Raw genomic sequence first — 17,599 nt, 5'->3', positions numbered from 1 at the left:
GTGTGTGTGTGTGTGTGTGTGTGTGTGTGTGTGTGTGTGTGTGTGTGTGTGTGTGTGTGTATGTGTATATATATATATATATATATATACACATCACATCTTCTTTACCCATTCATCTGTCAGGGGACAATAGAACATTCTCTAACACCATATTCAAAAATAAACTCAAAATTGATTAAAGACCTAAATGTAAGACTGGATACTATAAAACTCGTAGAGGGAAACATAGGCAGAACACTTTTTTTTTTTTTTTGCGGTACGCGGGCCTCTCACCGCTATGGCCTCTCCCATTGCGGAGCACAGGCTCCAGATGCGCAGGCTCAGCGGCCATGGCTCACGGGCCCAGCCACTCCGCGGCATGTAGGATCTTCCCGGACGGGGGCACGAACCCGTGTCCCCTGCATTGGCAGGTGGACTCTCAACCACTGCGCCACCAGGGAAGCCCGGCAGAACACTCTTTGACATATATTGTGGCAATATTTTTTTGGATCTGTCCTCTAAAGTAAAAAAAAATAAAAGCAAAAATAAACAAATGGGACCTAATTAAACTTAAAAGCTTTTGCACAGCAAAGGAACTATTGACAAAACAAAAAGGCAACCTACTGAAGGGGAGAAAATATTTGCAAATGGTATGAGCAATAAGGTATTAATATCCAACATATATAAACAGCTCATACAGCTCAACATCAAAAAAACAAACAACCCAACTAAAAAATGGGCAGAGCTTGAATAGACATGTTTTCCAAAGAGGAAATGCAGATGGTCAACAGGCACATGAAGAGGTGGTCAACATCACTAATCATCAGGGAAATGCAAATCAAAGCACAACAAATGTTGGCGAGGGTGTGGAGAAAAGGGAACCTTCATACACTGTCGCTGAGAATGTAAATGGGTGCAGCCACTGTCGAAAACAGTATGGAGGTTTCTCAAAAAACTACAAATACAGCTACCGTAAGATCCAGCAGTTCCACTCCTGGGTATGTACCTGAGAAAAACAAAACCACTAATCTGGGGCTTCCCAAGGCCAGAGCAGGAAGGAGGGAGTAGTTAAAATACTTAGGTTAAAGTCCCTGCTCTTGAGGACATTCAAGTACCAGAGTCTGACAGTGAGTGAGAATCATCACTGAAATCCAGAAGTTGGGAGTAGCAGGGGTGTTCACCATGAGGCCCACAGTGACCAAGGATGGAAGGCCCCTGCCGCAGGATGCCTGCTCTGCCAGGATGTCCTGCAGGTGGAAGCCACTCCCCGCCAACACAGCCCTGTGGCTGGAATACAAGGTGCTCCTTTTAGGGAGCCCAGAATGCCTTTATCAGCATTTCTACAGTGTCCACCCCTTAGGCTGGGAAGGAGACTCACAGCACAGCTGATTCAGCGGGTGGAGACGTGGGGGGCGGGGTATGAGGGAGCAGTGACTCAGCTCGTTCTCAGTCATCAGCCTCCCTGAGCAGGGTGGGTCCTTGACACCCAAACACATGAGACCCGAGAGGTGGACTTCCGCAGTTCATTCCCTGCCCCTCCATCTGCCCCAGACAAAGGGGCCTTGTCTCCTTGAGGCCCCCAGTTCAGAGGACCCTAGTGACCTATGCAAAGAAAGCATGAGGAGGAAGAAGAGAGCTCTGTGTGGGCAAGATCCCAGACGCTGGGTTAAGACCAGTCACCCTCACACGCGACCTTGTTATTAACTGATTCGTTCATCACAAGAGCCCACTGCAGCAAACTCACGTGCGTGTTATAAAAGGAGCACATCACACTCAGAATCTCCAGGAACACGATTTTCATGGCGGGCTCAGGATTGGCCAGCTCGGAGTGAGGCAGAGGAAGCTACCTCTGTATCGATAGTTCTGAAGTACGTCGGCACCTTCATACAACAGGAGTGATATATAAATGCTCCCCGCATATATTCCGTGCAGGGTCCATTTTTTCCTCAGCAGAACATCTGCCAGTTTTGACATCTGTTGAGTCCAGGGTTCCAGTGTCTTTTCCAAGGTCCCTCCAGCTACAGGACACCTTGCTCTTGGCATTGTACCAACTCTGCAAGGCTCTCTGTGAACAAATGTCCAGTGCTTAGCAGTCTTTTCAAATTATTCTTCATCTACCCCAATCTTTTAACAGTATTCCTCGACATACTCCCCTTCATACAAAGTATTCTCACAGATTTCTGAATGTAAAATAATGTTCCTGTTCACTTTTAGTCATTTAAAATTAGCCTATTAATAGCCTTTGCAATTATTATTAATTACTGTAATTTTAGAGAATCCTCAGTCACTTGAGTCAACAGATATTTATTTTTAGTGTCGAAAGTTGGGAAGCACTGAACTAGGCACTGCAGGGGGTTCTACAGGGGCTACAATCACAATGGCAGGAATATTCTTCCAGCCACTTAGAATATAAGGGAGGGTGGGTCAGAAATTCGGGAAGTACAGAAATAGCGTGCTTCCTCGTTGGACTTGGAGAGGGTACGATTGAAGAGGATGAGGCACCTGGGGGAGGGTTATCCAGAGGGCATAGGACGAGGAAAAGAGGGGATGCGGATGTGAGGACGACAGACCAGGGGGCTCGTGTGCCAGGAAAAGATGCTGGAGATGGGAAACATGGCTGCTGTCACCAGCCCCCTGGCACAGGAGCAATAGCCTCTAAGAGTGTGCTGTGGATGGAGCTATGTCCTCCCCAAAGCTCACATGTAGGAAGGAGCCCTAACCCCTAATATGACTGTATTTAGAGATGGGGCCTATAAGGAGGCAGTTAAGGCTAAGTGAGGTCATAAGGGTGGAGCCCTAATCCAATAGGATTAGCGTCCTTATAAGAAGAGAACTCAGAGAGCTCGATCTTTCTCTCACTGCCCTGTGAGGACATGGGGAGAAGGTGGCTGTCCACAAGCCAGGAGGAGAACCCTCACTAGAAACTGGATTGGACGTCTAGCCTCCAGGACTGTGAGAAGTAGATTTCTATGGTGTAAGCCACCCTGTCTGTGGTACTTTGTTATGACAGCCCGAGCTGACTAGTACAGGGCGTAATCAAAGCTCCCGTCAGAATGTTGGTAAAAATAATCTGCATCGTTTACCAGTTCCCAGGGGACTGTGGATGTTGACGAGACCGAGATTCCCTCAATTTACGGGGGACACAACAGCGTCTACTGGCCTCGAAGAAGGATCTGGTGTTAGTTTTCTTTCAAATTTTAGCATAAGGGCAGGAATCAATCTTCTGCCTCCTGTTCTTTCTTACTCCTAACATGATATCCAGCATTAGGAAAGGGTCATGGCAAACATCTGTTTAACTGAGTTAAGATGTCACTGTTATCGAGCACAAGGTCAAGACGGTCTAAACAAGGAAGGTCACCCAGGAGAGGTTTGGGGTTTGGACACTTCTGCATTTCCAAGAACTCGGTGGTCAGGAGACAGCACGTGCCTCCATGTGGACGTTTCCAGTCTGCAGCTAAGTGTCTGCACAGCCAGGAGCTTGGGTTCTCTACCTTATGAATAGAGTCTGGATCACTATTTCTTCTTTACAATAACTTCTTTACAAATTGTACTTTTGCACTTTTAAGAATATCAGGTTCTGTGCCATCTCCATTAGCTGGCTTCACCTCTCCATCCATTTTCACCACATGAATGCGAGCACAGTCTGACATGCTCTCCAGCCATCATCCAAGGCCTTGAACAAGCAGCTATGGCCATCAATCATCCAGAAAAACACTGACCTCTAGTTGACTACAATTCTAGAAGTCCGCTTTCCTCCGTTTCCTGCTACTTCCAGCCAGTCTTTTAACTACCAACACATTTAATGGTTCCAGAAGAGTCAGTCATCTTACAGCAAAATGAATTTTCCAAAATGTATTAATGGTATTTTCCACTAATATAAAATTTTAATTGTTTTAATATAAAGAAAAAAATTATTTATTTTCTGAATTTTAATAGACATCTTCTTGTTGATTCATAACCACCTTGGTTATATCTACCCTAGGGTCTTACAGATCAAAGTTGAAGATGATTTCAGGGGAAGAAAATGTTCTCTTTTGTTTCAGTCATAAAGTTAGCATGTGGACGAATATAACACATTCAGTAAATAACTTGACATGTTTCCATTGTTAGCATAGCTCACAATGCACTCTGTATTTCCTCTTTATGGAATGATAGAAGCCTTTGGTCACATTTTAGTAAAGTAAAATGCTAGGTCAGGAAGCAATGGTATTCATTCTGGTCCTTGCTCTCCTCTTAGGGATGCTGGATGGAAAAGAAAGGGAATAAATGGTGCCTGATAGTTGAAGAAAAAGAAGAAGCAATGCTATTATAAGCTTTGTATTTATAACCCTTTTAGAAAAAAAAGGATAACTGCACAGAATCACAACTTGGGGGCATGGAGTGAAGCAGTTTCCCATAACAGATCAGTGTCTAAGTGTTTTCAGTTTCTTGGCAAAATACTTCAGTATGCTGGTAGTCATAACCACGGGGCCTTTGTTTTGGTCAATGATTTTAATCTCCCATTTACATGTATAAACTGACATAGCTCTTAAAGTGGATCAGACATTCACCATTCAAAATTCAACATTCGTTTCTCAAGGAAATGGTTTGGTTTTCTAAATGCCTCTGTCCTTGTTTTTAATTCCAGTCATTGACACTAGTTCTTTGGATTCTTTCGGACGTGAGAAGGCTTTCTCAAAGCTGTACCAGACAAGACAAGGCTACCTCAAAAGTAAACATGGAAAGAAAGCAGATTAGAATTGTTGATATTGAGTCAGTGTTAAAAACCAGCTGATCCTAGATATAAGATGAAGCCAGTATTACGTACTTGCATTGTTTATATGAAGTTAAAGATTTACCCTTAAAATATGTAATGCACACGCATCGTTTAGAATTTTATCCTTTATGCCACTCAGACGCCTTAACCATGTATATCTCAGGAATCCAGCATTTTTTCCTCTGTACCATCAAAATTTATACCTTAAATTAACTCATAAGAATCCTACACAATTTTAAGACAAATACTACCATTCTGTGATTCTGAAATAGCACAAACAGAATTGGTATGTCCTGTAAAACGGTTCCTTTCTCTACCTATCAGTTATGTAGTCCCTACGATTGATGAGATTCAACTTCCTAATCATTCACTCAACTATCCAAAGATAGAGAGCATAGCAAGCCTCACCCATAACTGTTTCCAGAGGTAAGTTCTCGGTTCTCTATCAGCAAGTTACTCCGTCACTGTATTTCTCTACCCTCTGGTCCACAAATGAGGCTTAAGCAGTCTACAAATGAGGCTTAAGCAGTCTTCCTTGGAGTTTACAGGGATCTGACAAATTCCATTAGAAAGTCAATCTAGCTTTTTGTTTCTCTTGACACCAACATAGTAGGTCAGCCTGTGTCTGAAAGGAGCCTGTCAAAATGGCAGTCTTACTGCATTTCTCATTGTTAGTCTCTGGGGTGATACCCCTTGAAGGTCATATTATAGATGGTCCTATCAAAGGCATGTCAACAATAGTGACCGGCCAAGAGCTGGTTCCGCCTAATGAGATATGTCCTCCAAAGCCACTAACAGCCTGATGCCCTAACAAAACCTGGTTGCCTAAATACTCCACCGTGACTTCAGGCTAATCTCAAAACAAACCATGTCTGATCTGCACACTGATTCTCAGACCTCAAAAACACATTGCTTAATAGCTTTTATTCTCTAAGTCTAGGATGAAAGTCCAGATAAATGCAAGTATGCAAACAGTATTTCGCTTTAATATTGCCACTCCTCTGCCTCACACTTTTATACCCCTAAGCAGACACACACACAGGCGTATCTATAAATGTATACATACATGTTTTCAGTTTGATGCCTGAGTCTCAGACTTATTTAAAACCAAGTCTGGTAAATGAGTCCAGACTGTGAGGTTTGGACCATTCTCAAATCAGTCTCCCAGAAAAGGCGGTTCAGGGCACCAGCTCATCAGCAGGTTTTCCCTAAGGTGGACTCACTTGTGTTTAGTTTATAGATTGTCATCCTTAGTCTAACTTGTAGGAGAGTGTAGGTGGATGAGAGAGATGGCATATACCAACTTTCGGAATATGCCATCGTTTCCTCGCATCCATCAGCTGGATATTGCCCGTCCAGGATGAGCGTATTATTTTACCTGTTTCAGCACTTCTGGTCACTAAAATCTGCTCATCTACATGATATTTATTGACCAGTTCAAGCGCTGATGCCCAGCTTTTATAGACACCTTCATTCCCATGATAAGTTAAGTACCGCTTCCTGAGAAATTCTAACGCGATCAGTCAAATAAACCAGAAATCGGAAGTCTCAACACAAGCGTAACGTGATGACTTGCTACAGGTATGGGCTGAACCTCTTACAGCTTCACAGACTTCAGTTCTGACAGAGCAAAAATAACCAGCTAATGAAATTAAGCACTAAAGTTTCATTATCTCGTCCCTAGAGATACAATTATTCATTTTTAGTTTGGTTTATAACCTGATTATTATAGATTGAGGGTTGGCTTGTTAGTACAACCCTGCACCTTCTAAGGAATCCAAGTGCGTTTCATTAAGCATTTAACATCACTCCCAGGGCAGGCGGTCCCAAAGAGCCACTGGTCATGGAAGGCAGGAAACATCTGTTCTTCTGCCCTGTAATCAGCCTTGACCATGACCTGTCACCCCACACTAGATTACCTGGGGGCCGTTCTGTGTCAGATATCATGTACTAGAGACTTGAACTTAGTACAAATGAGAATTAGATTTAAATTACTGAGCTAACTTTCATTTCCGATTTTAAACAAAATTGAAATAAGAGATAGTCATGTTTAACCAATACCAGCAGCCCCGTCTGTCCTGCCATGAAGAGTTTATACATCCCTCCCTTTTTTTTTTTTTTTTTTTTGGTACAATGTCGAATTAAGGACACAAACATCTACTTGTCACTCCAGTGAGAATGTTAACGCCTGTTAAAATATTTCACATGAGTTGACACCAAAGTGGTTTGGTGCCACGTACCTTAGAAATAACCTCTCATTCAGTTAAATGCCGATGATGTTTAATTCTTTTGTTATCTTTCAGGGAATAGTTCTCCAGGATTATTTTGATTTGTTACTGATTTTTATGATTATCCTAGACTGAGTAATTTAAATATGTAAAGCCCTATAGGTACCTGCTGGACCTAATTTGCAAGGGAGAATACAGTCATTGTTCACGCAGGTAGCGGTTGTGTTCTCACTCCCGTCCCCTCCCCTCCCCACCCCATACCTCTTAATACGGAGCTGGATGTCTCTCCTGGTGTGCCAAGCACTTCATATTATTTTCTCTAATGATTTTCTCTTTGAAGCTCTTAACTTTCTGTTTTATCTGGAAGAATTAAAAAAAATTTTTTGAAGAATTCAGTAAATTTCAAATTGATAATTTAGGGATATAAGCAAGAATCCTCACTAGATATATTCTATGAGGGAAATGTTGGTACGTAGATAAAATTAAAAGGAACATCCATTCTATTAATTTTATCGGCCACAAATAGTCATTGAGGTGTATTTCCCAGAGGGCTGTGTATTTTGTTTGGTTTTTCTAAACCTAAGTAAGACAACATGGTATATGTTAATGCCCAAAATTTGCTTACTGGCCTCTGACTTAATGGGTCTAGAGCGTTGACTGAACCTTTTTAAAAATGTATATATTTTTATAATCATTCTTAAAAACAATCACAGTGTGTGTATATAAAGAATAGTTTTTTAAGCAAGGAAAACATTACAGGTACAAAGGGTGCCTAATTTTCAAGTGAAAATATAATTGTTCATGCAGATGTGGGTACATTCTCATCTAGGGGCAGTGGGTCTGTTCATTGCCTCCCCCCTCCCCTCCCCCCAAAAAAACAGCTCTAGACATATAATCACTATGCAAATCTAGTCAGCATATTTACACTGGAAACAAATGTATCCAATTCTAGAAAAATAGGTGGAGCTGTTTGAAGCATTCATTACATCTTTCAGGGCAAGGGGGTAAATTAAACTTTATAAAGCTGCTGTAAAAATAACTATTTTAGAAATTAAATACAGTTGTATCATTTACTGCTTGTTACTAGATTCCATTTTAACACCAAAATTTAGCTTCCAAAAAAATACTCCAAACGAGGCACTGCATCTGAGAACCTATGACGGTGTCCCCAACACGAGCATCTAAAAATTAGGGCCTCGGCGTGGCCCATTTCATGCCGCATCAAGAGTGGCCTTTCTATTTCCAAAAAGAATCCCACGGTTTAAGCAGTTGTGAATAAATATGGTGGTGGGTTAAAGCCCCTGGGGATGATGGGGGGGTGGTCCTGTCAGCATCCTCCACAGGGTAGAAAGCATCGTCTCTTCCACCCATTAAAGGTCTGCAGAATCAGAGCCAAGAAGCCAGCTTTCTGCAACCAGTTTCCTCACTTTTCATGATGTATCTTGGAGAAAGAATTAAAGTAGTATCATGAGTGTTACAGTGCCATTTGCAAAGCTAACGCATCAATGCGGGTCAAATTTTCACGAAAAATGATGCACTCATCCAGCTACATGAGGAGTAATCGTGAAAACCAGGCTTATGAGAAGGGGAGGGCAAAGACACGGTTGTGTGTCACACCCTGCGCTGTGTCCCTTCAGAGGCAGAGTCGGGGTGGCTTTCAGCTCTGTGATTTGAAGAACCCCAAACCCCTCCGAGTCAAAAGACAGAGCTAAATTATAAACCTAGTCCTTTGTTCCAACTGTTTTGTGTTAGTTTCATTTCTTTGTGCTAAATGGGGTCTCCGGAGTTCTCTTTGAAAATGTACACGCCCCTGGGAAAGATGACCCATTCGGGGACAGTCACACTGAGGTCAGATATATGGTCATCTCCTCTCAGAGAGAAAGATCTGGGAGTGTCAGGAAGGGGAAATAAATATGCCAGGGAGTGAGCCAAACGGAGAGGGAGGCAACCAAATACAAGCTGGATTTCCCCTGTTTCACCAAGGGGTCCTGCAGTCGCTTAGAGAGAGGCTCGATTCTGTGCGGGTTTTTCACTTTTTTTTTTTTATGAAGTATGGTTGCTTTACAATGTTGTGTTAATTTCAGGTGTACAGCAAAGTGACTCGGTTTTATATATATATATATAAACACATGCTTTTTCATATTCTTTTCCATTATGGTTTATCACAGAGTACTGAATATAGTTCCCTGTGCTATACAGTAGGGCCTGGTTGTTTATCCATTCTCTATATAATAGTTTGCATCTGTTAATCCCAAACTCCCACTCCGTCCCTCCCCCACCCCCCTCCCCCTTGGCAACCACCAGTCCATTCTCTATGTCCATGATTCTGTTTCTGTTTCATAGATAGGTTCACTTGTGTCATATTTTAGATTCCACATATAAGTGATATTACAGGCTGTTTGTCTTTCTCTTTCTGATTTACTTCACTTAGTATGATAATCTCTAGTTGCCTCCATGTTGCTGCATGTGGCATCATTTCATTCTTTTTTATGGCTGAGTAATATTCCATGTATATATGCACCACATCTTCTTTATCCATTCCTCTGTCGATGGACATTTAGGTTGTTTCCATGTCTTGGCTATTGTGAACAGTGCTGCTGTGAACATAGGGGTGCATGTATCTTTTTGGATTAGAGTTTTGTCTGGATATATGCCCAGGAGTGGATCATATGGTAGTTCTATTTTTAGCTGTCTGAGGAACCTCCACACTGCTCTCCACAGTGGCTGCACCAGTTTACATTCCCACCGACAGTGTAGGAGGCTTCCCTTTTCTCCACATCCGAGAGAGGCCCAATTCTGAATTACTGGACTCTCCTGAAGAGTGAGAAAGTTGGAGAGTTTGGGTGTATGTCCTTGTCGCAACATAGGCCTGGCACTTTTTTAAGGTGACAGAGGCTTGCAGCCGTGCTGAGAAGTGTTAAGGTAAGAATGGTCAGCAGGTTACAGAAGCCAGTGCAACAGGTCTTGTTAGGGGTAACCCAAAACCTGTTTAGGGGAGCAGTGGCCAGCAGAGGGCTGGGATTTCCACGCTGCGGAGGTTATAGGGGCCATGTGGCTCCAGAGAAGTTGGCTTAACTCTGCGAGGGTTTAAAATGCGGATTAGAAAAATGCCACAATGAGCAATTTGCTCTTTTCTCCCCTCCCACATATGGGACACGATGGTTCTCCTAAATAGTTCATTACTTTGGAGGAGTGAATGTGTTTGCAGTTACTGTGGTTAAGTGCTTCTGCCCCCTCCTTTCTTCCCTCCTTTCTGTGTTTTCAGCGCCCGCCTCATGAGATCAGTGGTTCCTATTGTCTTCATCCTCGGAGATTGGTCTGCCAGGGAAGACTAGCACAACCGTGTAGACTCACCCAGTTGTTATCAGGAGTTACTGCTCACAAGCCTGTTAATGTGGAAACCACTTCGTACTGATGAGTTGTTTTAATACATAGGACAGCACTTTACACTTCATGAGCATAAAGTTGTGAATCAAAAATCTTCCTCTGTAAACAATGATTTCACACTGTTCTATGTTATACTGTTCTCTCACCTTGCTTGCCTCTTTTGAAAGCTTCTATTTCCTCCAGAAACAGTAAGAACTAAAGAAGAGGGCAAAACATTGGAGCAGCCCCTATTGAAGATACAAGTATGATTAAGATACAGAAAAAATAATTTAATGGGTAAAAGACATCTGTGACATCAAGCAGGTTATTGGCAAAAAAGCATCTTTATGCATAGTTGGCCTTGCCCCTGGGGATCTCCTGGCAGGGGAGAGGGGACAGTGGGAAATGGAAGGTTTTAAAAGAGGGACCTTGTATGACCAGGTTTGCGTCTTTAAAAACTAAAGTTTAGTTTATTGGGGAGTGGAAAGACTGAAGACAGGGAGATGTTCAAGAAGGTACTTTGATGGTCCAGGTAGGAGATCACAGAGGCCATAAGGAGGTAGAAGAGGGGAAGAGCCAAAAGATATTTGGGAATCAGAATCCCCAGCACTTGGTTTCCTAATGACTATGACAGCATCACTGGTGACTGTGTGAACCTGACTGTGCCTGGTCTCCCACAAATTCCCAGGCCAAGCCTGGTGTGCAAGAACGATGCATTCCAAGATCAGTGAATATTATTTAGTCAGTTCATGGTACCCAGGGTATCAATCCTCGTGTCACCCATCCCCCATTTCCTGCTAGCAGAAAAATGGAAAACAATGTTCACAATTTACTACCTATGACATACTAGAATTTGTTTGACATGGTTCTTTACCTATATCAGAAGGATACAGTAAGAGTTTGAATCCTAGAAATAAACCTTCTCACTTGGCTGAAGCAGAAGTATGGAAGAAGCAGTATATAGAGAGAAAGTTTGGTCTAGTGGTAGAACATGTTGCCCAAGGAGTTAAAACAAAGGAGGTTCAAGTTCAGGCAAGATGCCAATAAAACAGGGAACAACTGAATGCAGACTAAATATAAAAAGCTTTTAAGAATTCAGACTATATTACAAAGCGACAGTAATCAAAACAGTATGATACTCTCACAAAGACAGACAATGTAGATCAATGGGACAAAGTAGAGAGCCCAGAAATAAACAAATGCGCTTATGGTCAATTAATCTACAACAAAGGAGGCAAGAACTTACGGAGAAAAGACAGTCTCTTCAGTAAGTGGTGCTGGGAAACTGGACAGCTACATGTAAAAGAATGAAATTAGAACATTCTTTAACACCATAGACAAAAATAAACTCAAAATTGATTAAAGACCTAAATGTAAGATTGGAAACCATGAAACTCCTAGAAGAAAACATAGGCAGTACACCCTGACACAAATCGCAGCAATATTTCTTTGGATCTGTCTCCTAAAGCAAAGGAAATAAATGCAAAATTAAATGATTGGACCTAATTAAACTACAAAGCCTTTGCACAGTGAAGGAAACCATCAATAAAACGAAAAGACAGCCTACTGAATGGGAGAAAATATTTATAAATAATATGACCTATAAGGGGTTAATATCCAAATATATAAACAGTACATACAACTCACTATCAAAAAACAATTAACCCAGTTAAAAATGGGCAGAAGACCTAAATAGACATTTCTCCAAAGAAGACATACAGTCAACAGACACATGAAAAGATGCTCAATATTGCCAACCATCAGGGAAATGCAAATCAAAACCACAATTAGAATCACCTTACACCTGTCAGAATGGCTATCATCCAAAACACCACAAATAACAAATACTGGCAAGGATGTAGAGAAAAGGGAACCCTTGTACACTATTAGTGGGAATGTAAACTGGTTCAGCCACTACGGAAAACAGTATGGAGGTTCCTCAAAAAATTAAAAGTAGAACTACCATATGATACAGCAATTCCATTCCTGTGTATATACCTAAAGAAAATGAAAACACTAATTCGAAAAGATTTATGCACCCCAGTGTTCATAGCAGCGTTCTTTACTGTTGTCAAGATACAGAAGCAGTCCAAGTGTCCATCAACAGATGAATGGGTAAAGAAGATGTGAGGTAGATATACATGTACATATAGATATAGGTATAGATATAGATAAAGATACACACACACACACACACACACACACAATGGAACACTGCTCAGCCATAAAAAAGAATGAAATTTTGCCATTTCCAACAGCATGGATGGACCTGAAGGGTATTATGCTGAGTGAAATGTCAGACAAATACAGTTAGTGTATGATATACTTATATGTGGAACCTAAAAGATACAACAGACTAGTGAATATAGCAAAAAAGAAACAGACTCACAGATATAGAGAATAAACTAGTGGTTACCGGTGCAGGGAGGGGCAAAGTAGGGGGTTAAGAGGTGCACACTACTGTGTATAAAATAAATAAGCTACAAGGATATATTATACAACACAGGGGATATAGCCAATACTTTATGATAACTATAAATGGAATATGACCTTCAAAAATTGGGAATCACCTAAAACTTACATATTATACCTCAGTTTTAAAAAATAAGAATTGAAGGCTTCAGGGACCAAAAGGAGATAGCAGGGAAGCTTGAAGACAAAGTAAGAGGTCAGTTGTAGGAAGTAGCTCACACTGTATGGGTTAGACTCGAAGCAGATACAGCTAAATATTAAATCACAAAATAAATTTACACCAGGGCTGCCCAGATGCTTACTATCTCACGTCAGTGACTTGGGGAGCTGCTGATCCCATAGGGATAAGTGCCATTTAGGCTCAAGCATGGGACGGAAGAAGGATGTCTAGCCAGAAACCTGATACCTCCAGCAAACTAAGTTCCATCCTGACCAGTGGAATTACTCGTTCTTTCATTTATTACACAAATACATATTGAACTGTCATCTCCCGTGCCCCAGACACTCTGCTGTTTTTGTGATATAAGACTGCAAAAGAGAAATAGAGACACAGGCATAGAGAAAAGATGTATGGTTACCAAGCGGGGGAAGGGAAGGTGGGATGGATTGGAGACTGGGATTGACATATATACACTACTGTGTGTAAAACAGATAACTAGTGAGAACCCACCGTACAGCACAGGGAACTCTACTCAATACTCTGTGGTGACCTAAGTGGGAAGGAAATCCAAAAAAAGAAGGGATGTATGTATACATATAGCTGATTCATTTGCTGTACAGTAGAAACTAACACAACGTTGTAAAGCAACTATACTCCAAAAGAAATTAATTAAAAAAAAAAAAAAGACAGCAAAAGAGACCTTGCCTACTCTGAAGGAAAGGGAGGAGTTGGGAGGAGGTTTAGAGCAAGGCCTCAGCCCAAGTCAAAGCCCACACTCTGAGGGAAAGTCATTCCTCAGCGCGGCAGTGTCCATGTGACGCACCAGGCCGCCTCGGCTACACATTGCCAGCCCTCAACGGCAGACAGAAGGATCCAGTCACCTGACACCACTGACGTTCTGGTCCAGCTGTGGCCCTGAGCTGGGTTATTTACACCTCTGGACTCGAGTCCAGATTCCCCAATGTGGCGGAGACTGTGGACACGTGCGATGCATCTGGGGCACAACTGCTGTGTTCACGCCCGCTCTCACACGATCTCCTGTCCTGCTCTCTGCACGGAATAGCAGTGTGAACAAAAGAGGTGGTGTGAGGGGGAAATCGATACATTAGAATACTAGTTTTTAATGGGCAGACTACAATTGAGGACTGTAGGATTAAAATGTATTTTTTTATATTGAAGAAAAGGTGTGCATTACAAACGAGTCTCCTTAGATTATTGTTGTCATTTTTACTTCCATCAGGGTTAGAAGTAGAGGGAAGACAGGATCAGGATAATCTTTGGTCTCTCGTAGACACAGACCGTGAGAAAAATACTCCAACTTCAGAGAATTTATTTTCCATGGTTGGCAGGAACATAGGTTAGTAGGGAATATGGTATATATTTTTTTAACTGGACACTTGGTAGGTAGAGGCCAATGGGTGTAAGCTATTCTGTCTTTATAATCTGACATCCTCAGATGCTAACACGTGTGGTGAGGACATAGAGAATCAGACCCCTCACACGTTGCTGGGGAGGGATGTGCAATTCTCTCTGGACAGCATTTTGGCAGTTCATCTAACAGTTAAGCATCGAGTTCCCATATGACCAAGCAATTCCACTGCTGGGTATAGACCCAGGAGAAATGAAAACAGATCTATGCAAAACTTGTACACAGACGTTCACAGCAGCATGTGGGTATTCGCAGTATCCAAAAGGTGAAAACAGCCCACATGTCTGTCACCTAAGGAATGGATAAATATGATGTGGTATATTCACACAATAGAATATCATTTGGCAATAAAAGAGAATGAAGTACTCTTACATGCTACAACATGGGTGAACCTTGAAAACATGATGCTTTGTGAGAGAAGCCAGTCACAAAAGACCGCATGTTGAATGATTCCATTTATATGAAATGTCCAGAATAGGTAAATAGAAAGATCAGTGGATGCCTAGGGCTGGAGGGTTTAGAGGAATAGGATACAAGGTATCTTTTGGAGGTGATGAAAATATTCTAAAGTGGATTGTGACTGTATAACTCCGTGGATGTACTAAAAACGACTGAAGTGTGCACAATAAATGGGTGGATTATATGGTATGTGAATTATATCTCAATAAAGCTGCTTTTTTAAAAAATATAGCTTTGATATCTCGGCATCTTTGACTCTTTCCTACTTGCTGCAGCTATAGCTTTTTGCGGAGGTATTGGGTTGCCCCAGAAGTTTGTTTGGTTAACGAATACGTTGTTCAGTGAAGTTCTTGGTGAAAATGAAAAGTGCCTTTTATTATTACTTAAAACCGAACGAACTTTTCGGCCAGCCCAACGTTTTGGAGAAAGCAATGTGAATCTCTGGTGCCTTAAGCAAGTCCAATACCGTAAGGATATTTTCTGAGAGTTCATTAGGAATTATTGTTTAACTAAGCCTGGAATCGCAATCCAGTAGCTTCTCAGTAGGGATGCCCCATCTGTGCTGCTCTGTGGATGGGTCTAGTCTAACAGACGCTTTCTGTTTCAAAACACACATTGATTTAGGGTACATAGCACTGCTGTGTAGGCTGATAGGACGAGTTTTGACGTTTGGAAAAATATTCTATCAACAGTATAGTTTAGGTTGTAGCCAGTGTATTCGTCTTGTTTGTTACGCCATCGCAACTCAGGGGGCATTAATATGGACTGGCCTTCATTTTCTCATTCACTGCTTTAGGCCACATTTAGTTGAATTTTGCTTTTCTATCCCTTAACAATATCTAGCAGCATTCGGGTTACTTTCAGTTAATAGAAAAGTCAGCCTTGTCGGTTTTTAAACTCTCCTCTCATACTGATTTAAATCTCATTTCCTGTTTCTACTCTGTCAGGGTGGAGCAAGCAGGTCTGGTTCTCAGACACCTCTTCTCTCCCTTTCCAAGGCCTGACTCCTAGGCTGTGGGGTCAGATAAAGGATGAGGGCGGCAACCCTGTACCTGATTTTCTGCTTCCTTGGCAAGCAGCATCTTGCCGTCCATGCCTTCTGGGTGACAGGTGTCAAAATGCTGCTTCACGTGCCGTAGTCCGAGGTCTCACTTCCCAGTCCCCTGATGTAGAAGACCCAGCCCCGGCTCAACTTCCTTGGCTAAGCCCTTCCCCATGGGCGTTGGTAACTTTGAAATGGGCAGTGGCTAGAAGGGGTGGTTGTATGCCCATATGTACGTACATAGATTTATTATACATTTTACTGATGTAAAAATGTACACAGTTTACAGATAATAAAATATACAGTTCTCTTTACTGCAAATTCCATGTAGCTGATTCATTCTCAGAAGACTTACAGTGACTTTTAGCAAATGAGTGTGGTTCTAACAGGAATGTTGGGCGATATTTTCATATGTAGTTACGAACTAAGACCAAAGTAAAACAAAGAAAAAGCGTGTCAGAACTTCACTGGTTAGTGTCATGAGCAACTTCTTTCTGAATCAGATAATGGTCTCATGTGCTGGAAGAATATATCCTCCAGTTTTTATGCTCTTCACTGTGTAAGGATCTAGACATGATACACTTTTAAGTTTGATCTGCACTATTAGCATTTTCTCCATCACTTTCTTAACCACAGACAATCAGCAAAACAGTAAATCAAGTCCTAATGTGTAGCATTTGCTGATTTCAAGCTACTTATGTGACCTTCCTGAGTGTGTAATCGGGACAAGATGCACAGTAGCACATGGTGTTTTTCCACCATACGGATAGAAAAGACCTTAAAAAAAACTATGACGATAAATAGTAATAGCCGTAAAATAATTAAGAAATGATAAGTTTTAAGTATTGATTACCCGTATAAATTACTTAATTGTAACTTTATGTAATTTAATATTTGAGAATGGCTGTGTTTTTTTGGGTTTTTTTTTGGCTGTGTTGCGTCTTCGTTGCTGCGCACGGGCTTTCTCGAGTCACGACAAGCGGGAGCTACTCTTCATTGCGGTGCGCAGGCTTTTCATTGCAGTGGCTTGTCTTGTTGCAGAACACAGGCTCTAGGCGTGTGGGCTTCAGTAGTTGTGGCGCATGGGCTTAGTTGCTCCGTGGCATGTGGGGATCTTCCCGGACCAGGGCTCGAACCCGTGTCCCCTGCATCGGCAGGTGGATTCTTAACCCCTGCGCCACCAGGGAAGCCCCCCAGCTCCTCTTCTCTTAGCAAGTCCTGAGGAAGGTATTAATGTCTCTTTAGAAGTTGGGGTACTTGATTCCTCTTTTAGCATCGCTAGTTATTAATTCTGAGGTAATAGCATATCTTGCTAGACTGATATGCAGTTTTATTTAGCATTTTCGAAGTTAAATCTAGTTGGATAACATCCACCACTTGGTTTAAATCATAGGCATGGTAACGTTCTCCCTAAATCGCTTTATGAGCCATGAGCATCACACGCAGGCACACACACACTCTATGCATATGTGATTTTTTTTTTTTTCAGGGTACCTAACCACCTTTCTGGTCTGGGTTAGGCCTATAATTAATGGTCTGGTTTCCCCACATTCCAAACTACAAAAAACCTTAACTTTGTCCTACTCACTTGATTTTTAATTAGTAGACCCTGAGGAATTCAGTCATTCCTCAATCTTGATAACATTCTTCAAAGAGACATGAAATTCCTATACCCTGGGGTGAACTAGCTTTCATTGCTCCAAGTCTC

At 41.8% G+C, this 17,599-nt stretch overlaps 1 protein-coding gene across 4 annotated transcripts in view; it reads left to right on the top strand.

Annotated features, from left to right (window-relative positions):
• Positions 1 to 17,599, top strand: part of UBE2E2 (ubiquitin conjugating enzyme E2 E2) — a 366,525-nt gene that overhangs the window by 325,527 nt on the left and 23,399 nt on the right. The window contains exon 6 of one of the 4 annotated variants that reach the window (XM_027086521.1): positions 5,068 to 5,161. The exons of the other annotated variants lie outside the window; for them this stretch is intronic. Within the exon in view, the coding sequence (XP_026942322.1) occupies positions 5,068 to 5,161 (94 nt within the window). The remainder of the gene's footprint in view (positions 1 to 5,067; positions 5,162 to 17,599) is intronic. 4 annotated transcript variants of the gene reach the window in all.

This window comes from Aethalodelphis obliquidens, unplaced genomic scaffold (assembly GCF_003676395.1).
Source record: "Aethalodelphis obliquidens isolate GAN/ISIS:26980383/991018 unplaced genomic scaffold, ASM367639v1 scaffold56, whole genome shotgun sequence".
Classification (NCBI taxonomy): Eukaryota; Metazoa; Chordata; class Mammalia; order Artiodactyla; family Delphinidae; genus Aethalodelphis; species Aethalodelphis obliquidens.
The sequence above is the reverse complement of the archived record's forward strand: the minus strand, read 5'-3'. Positions and strand labels throughout refer to the sequence as shown.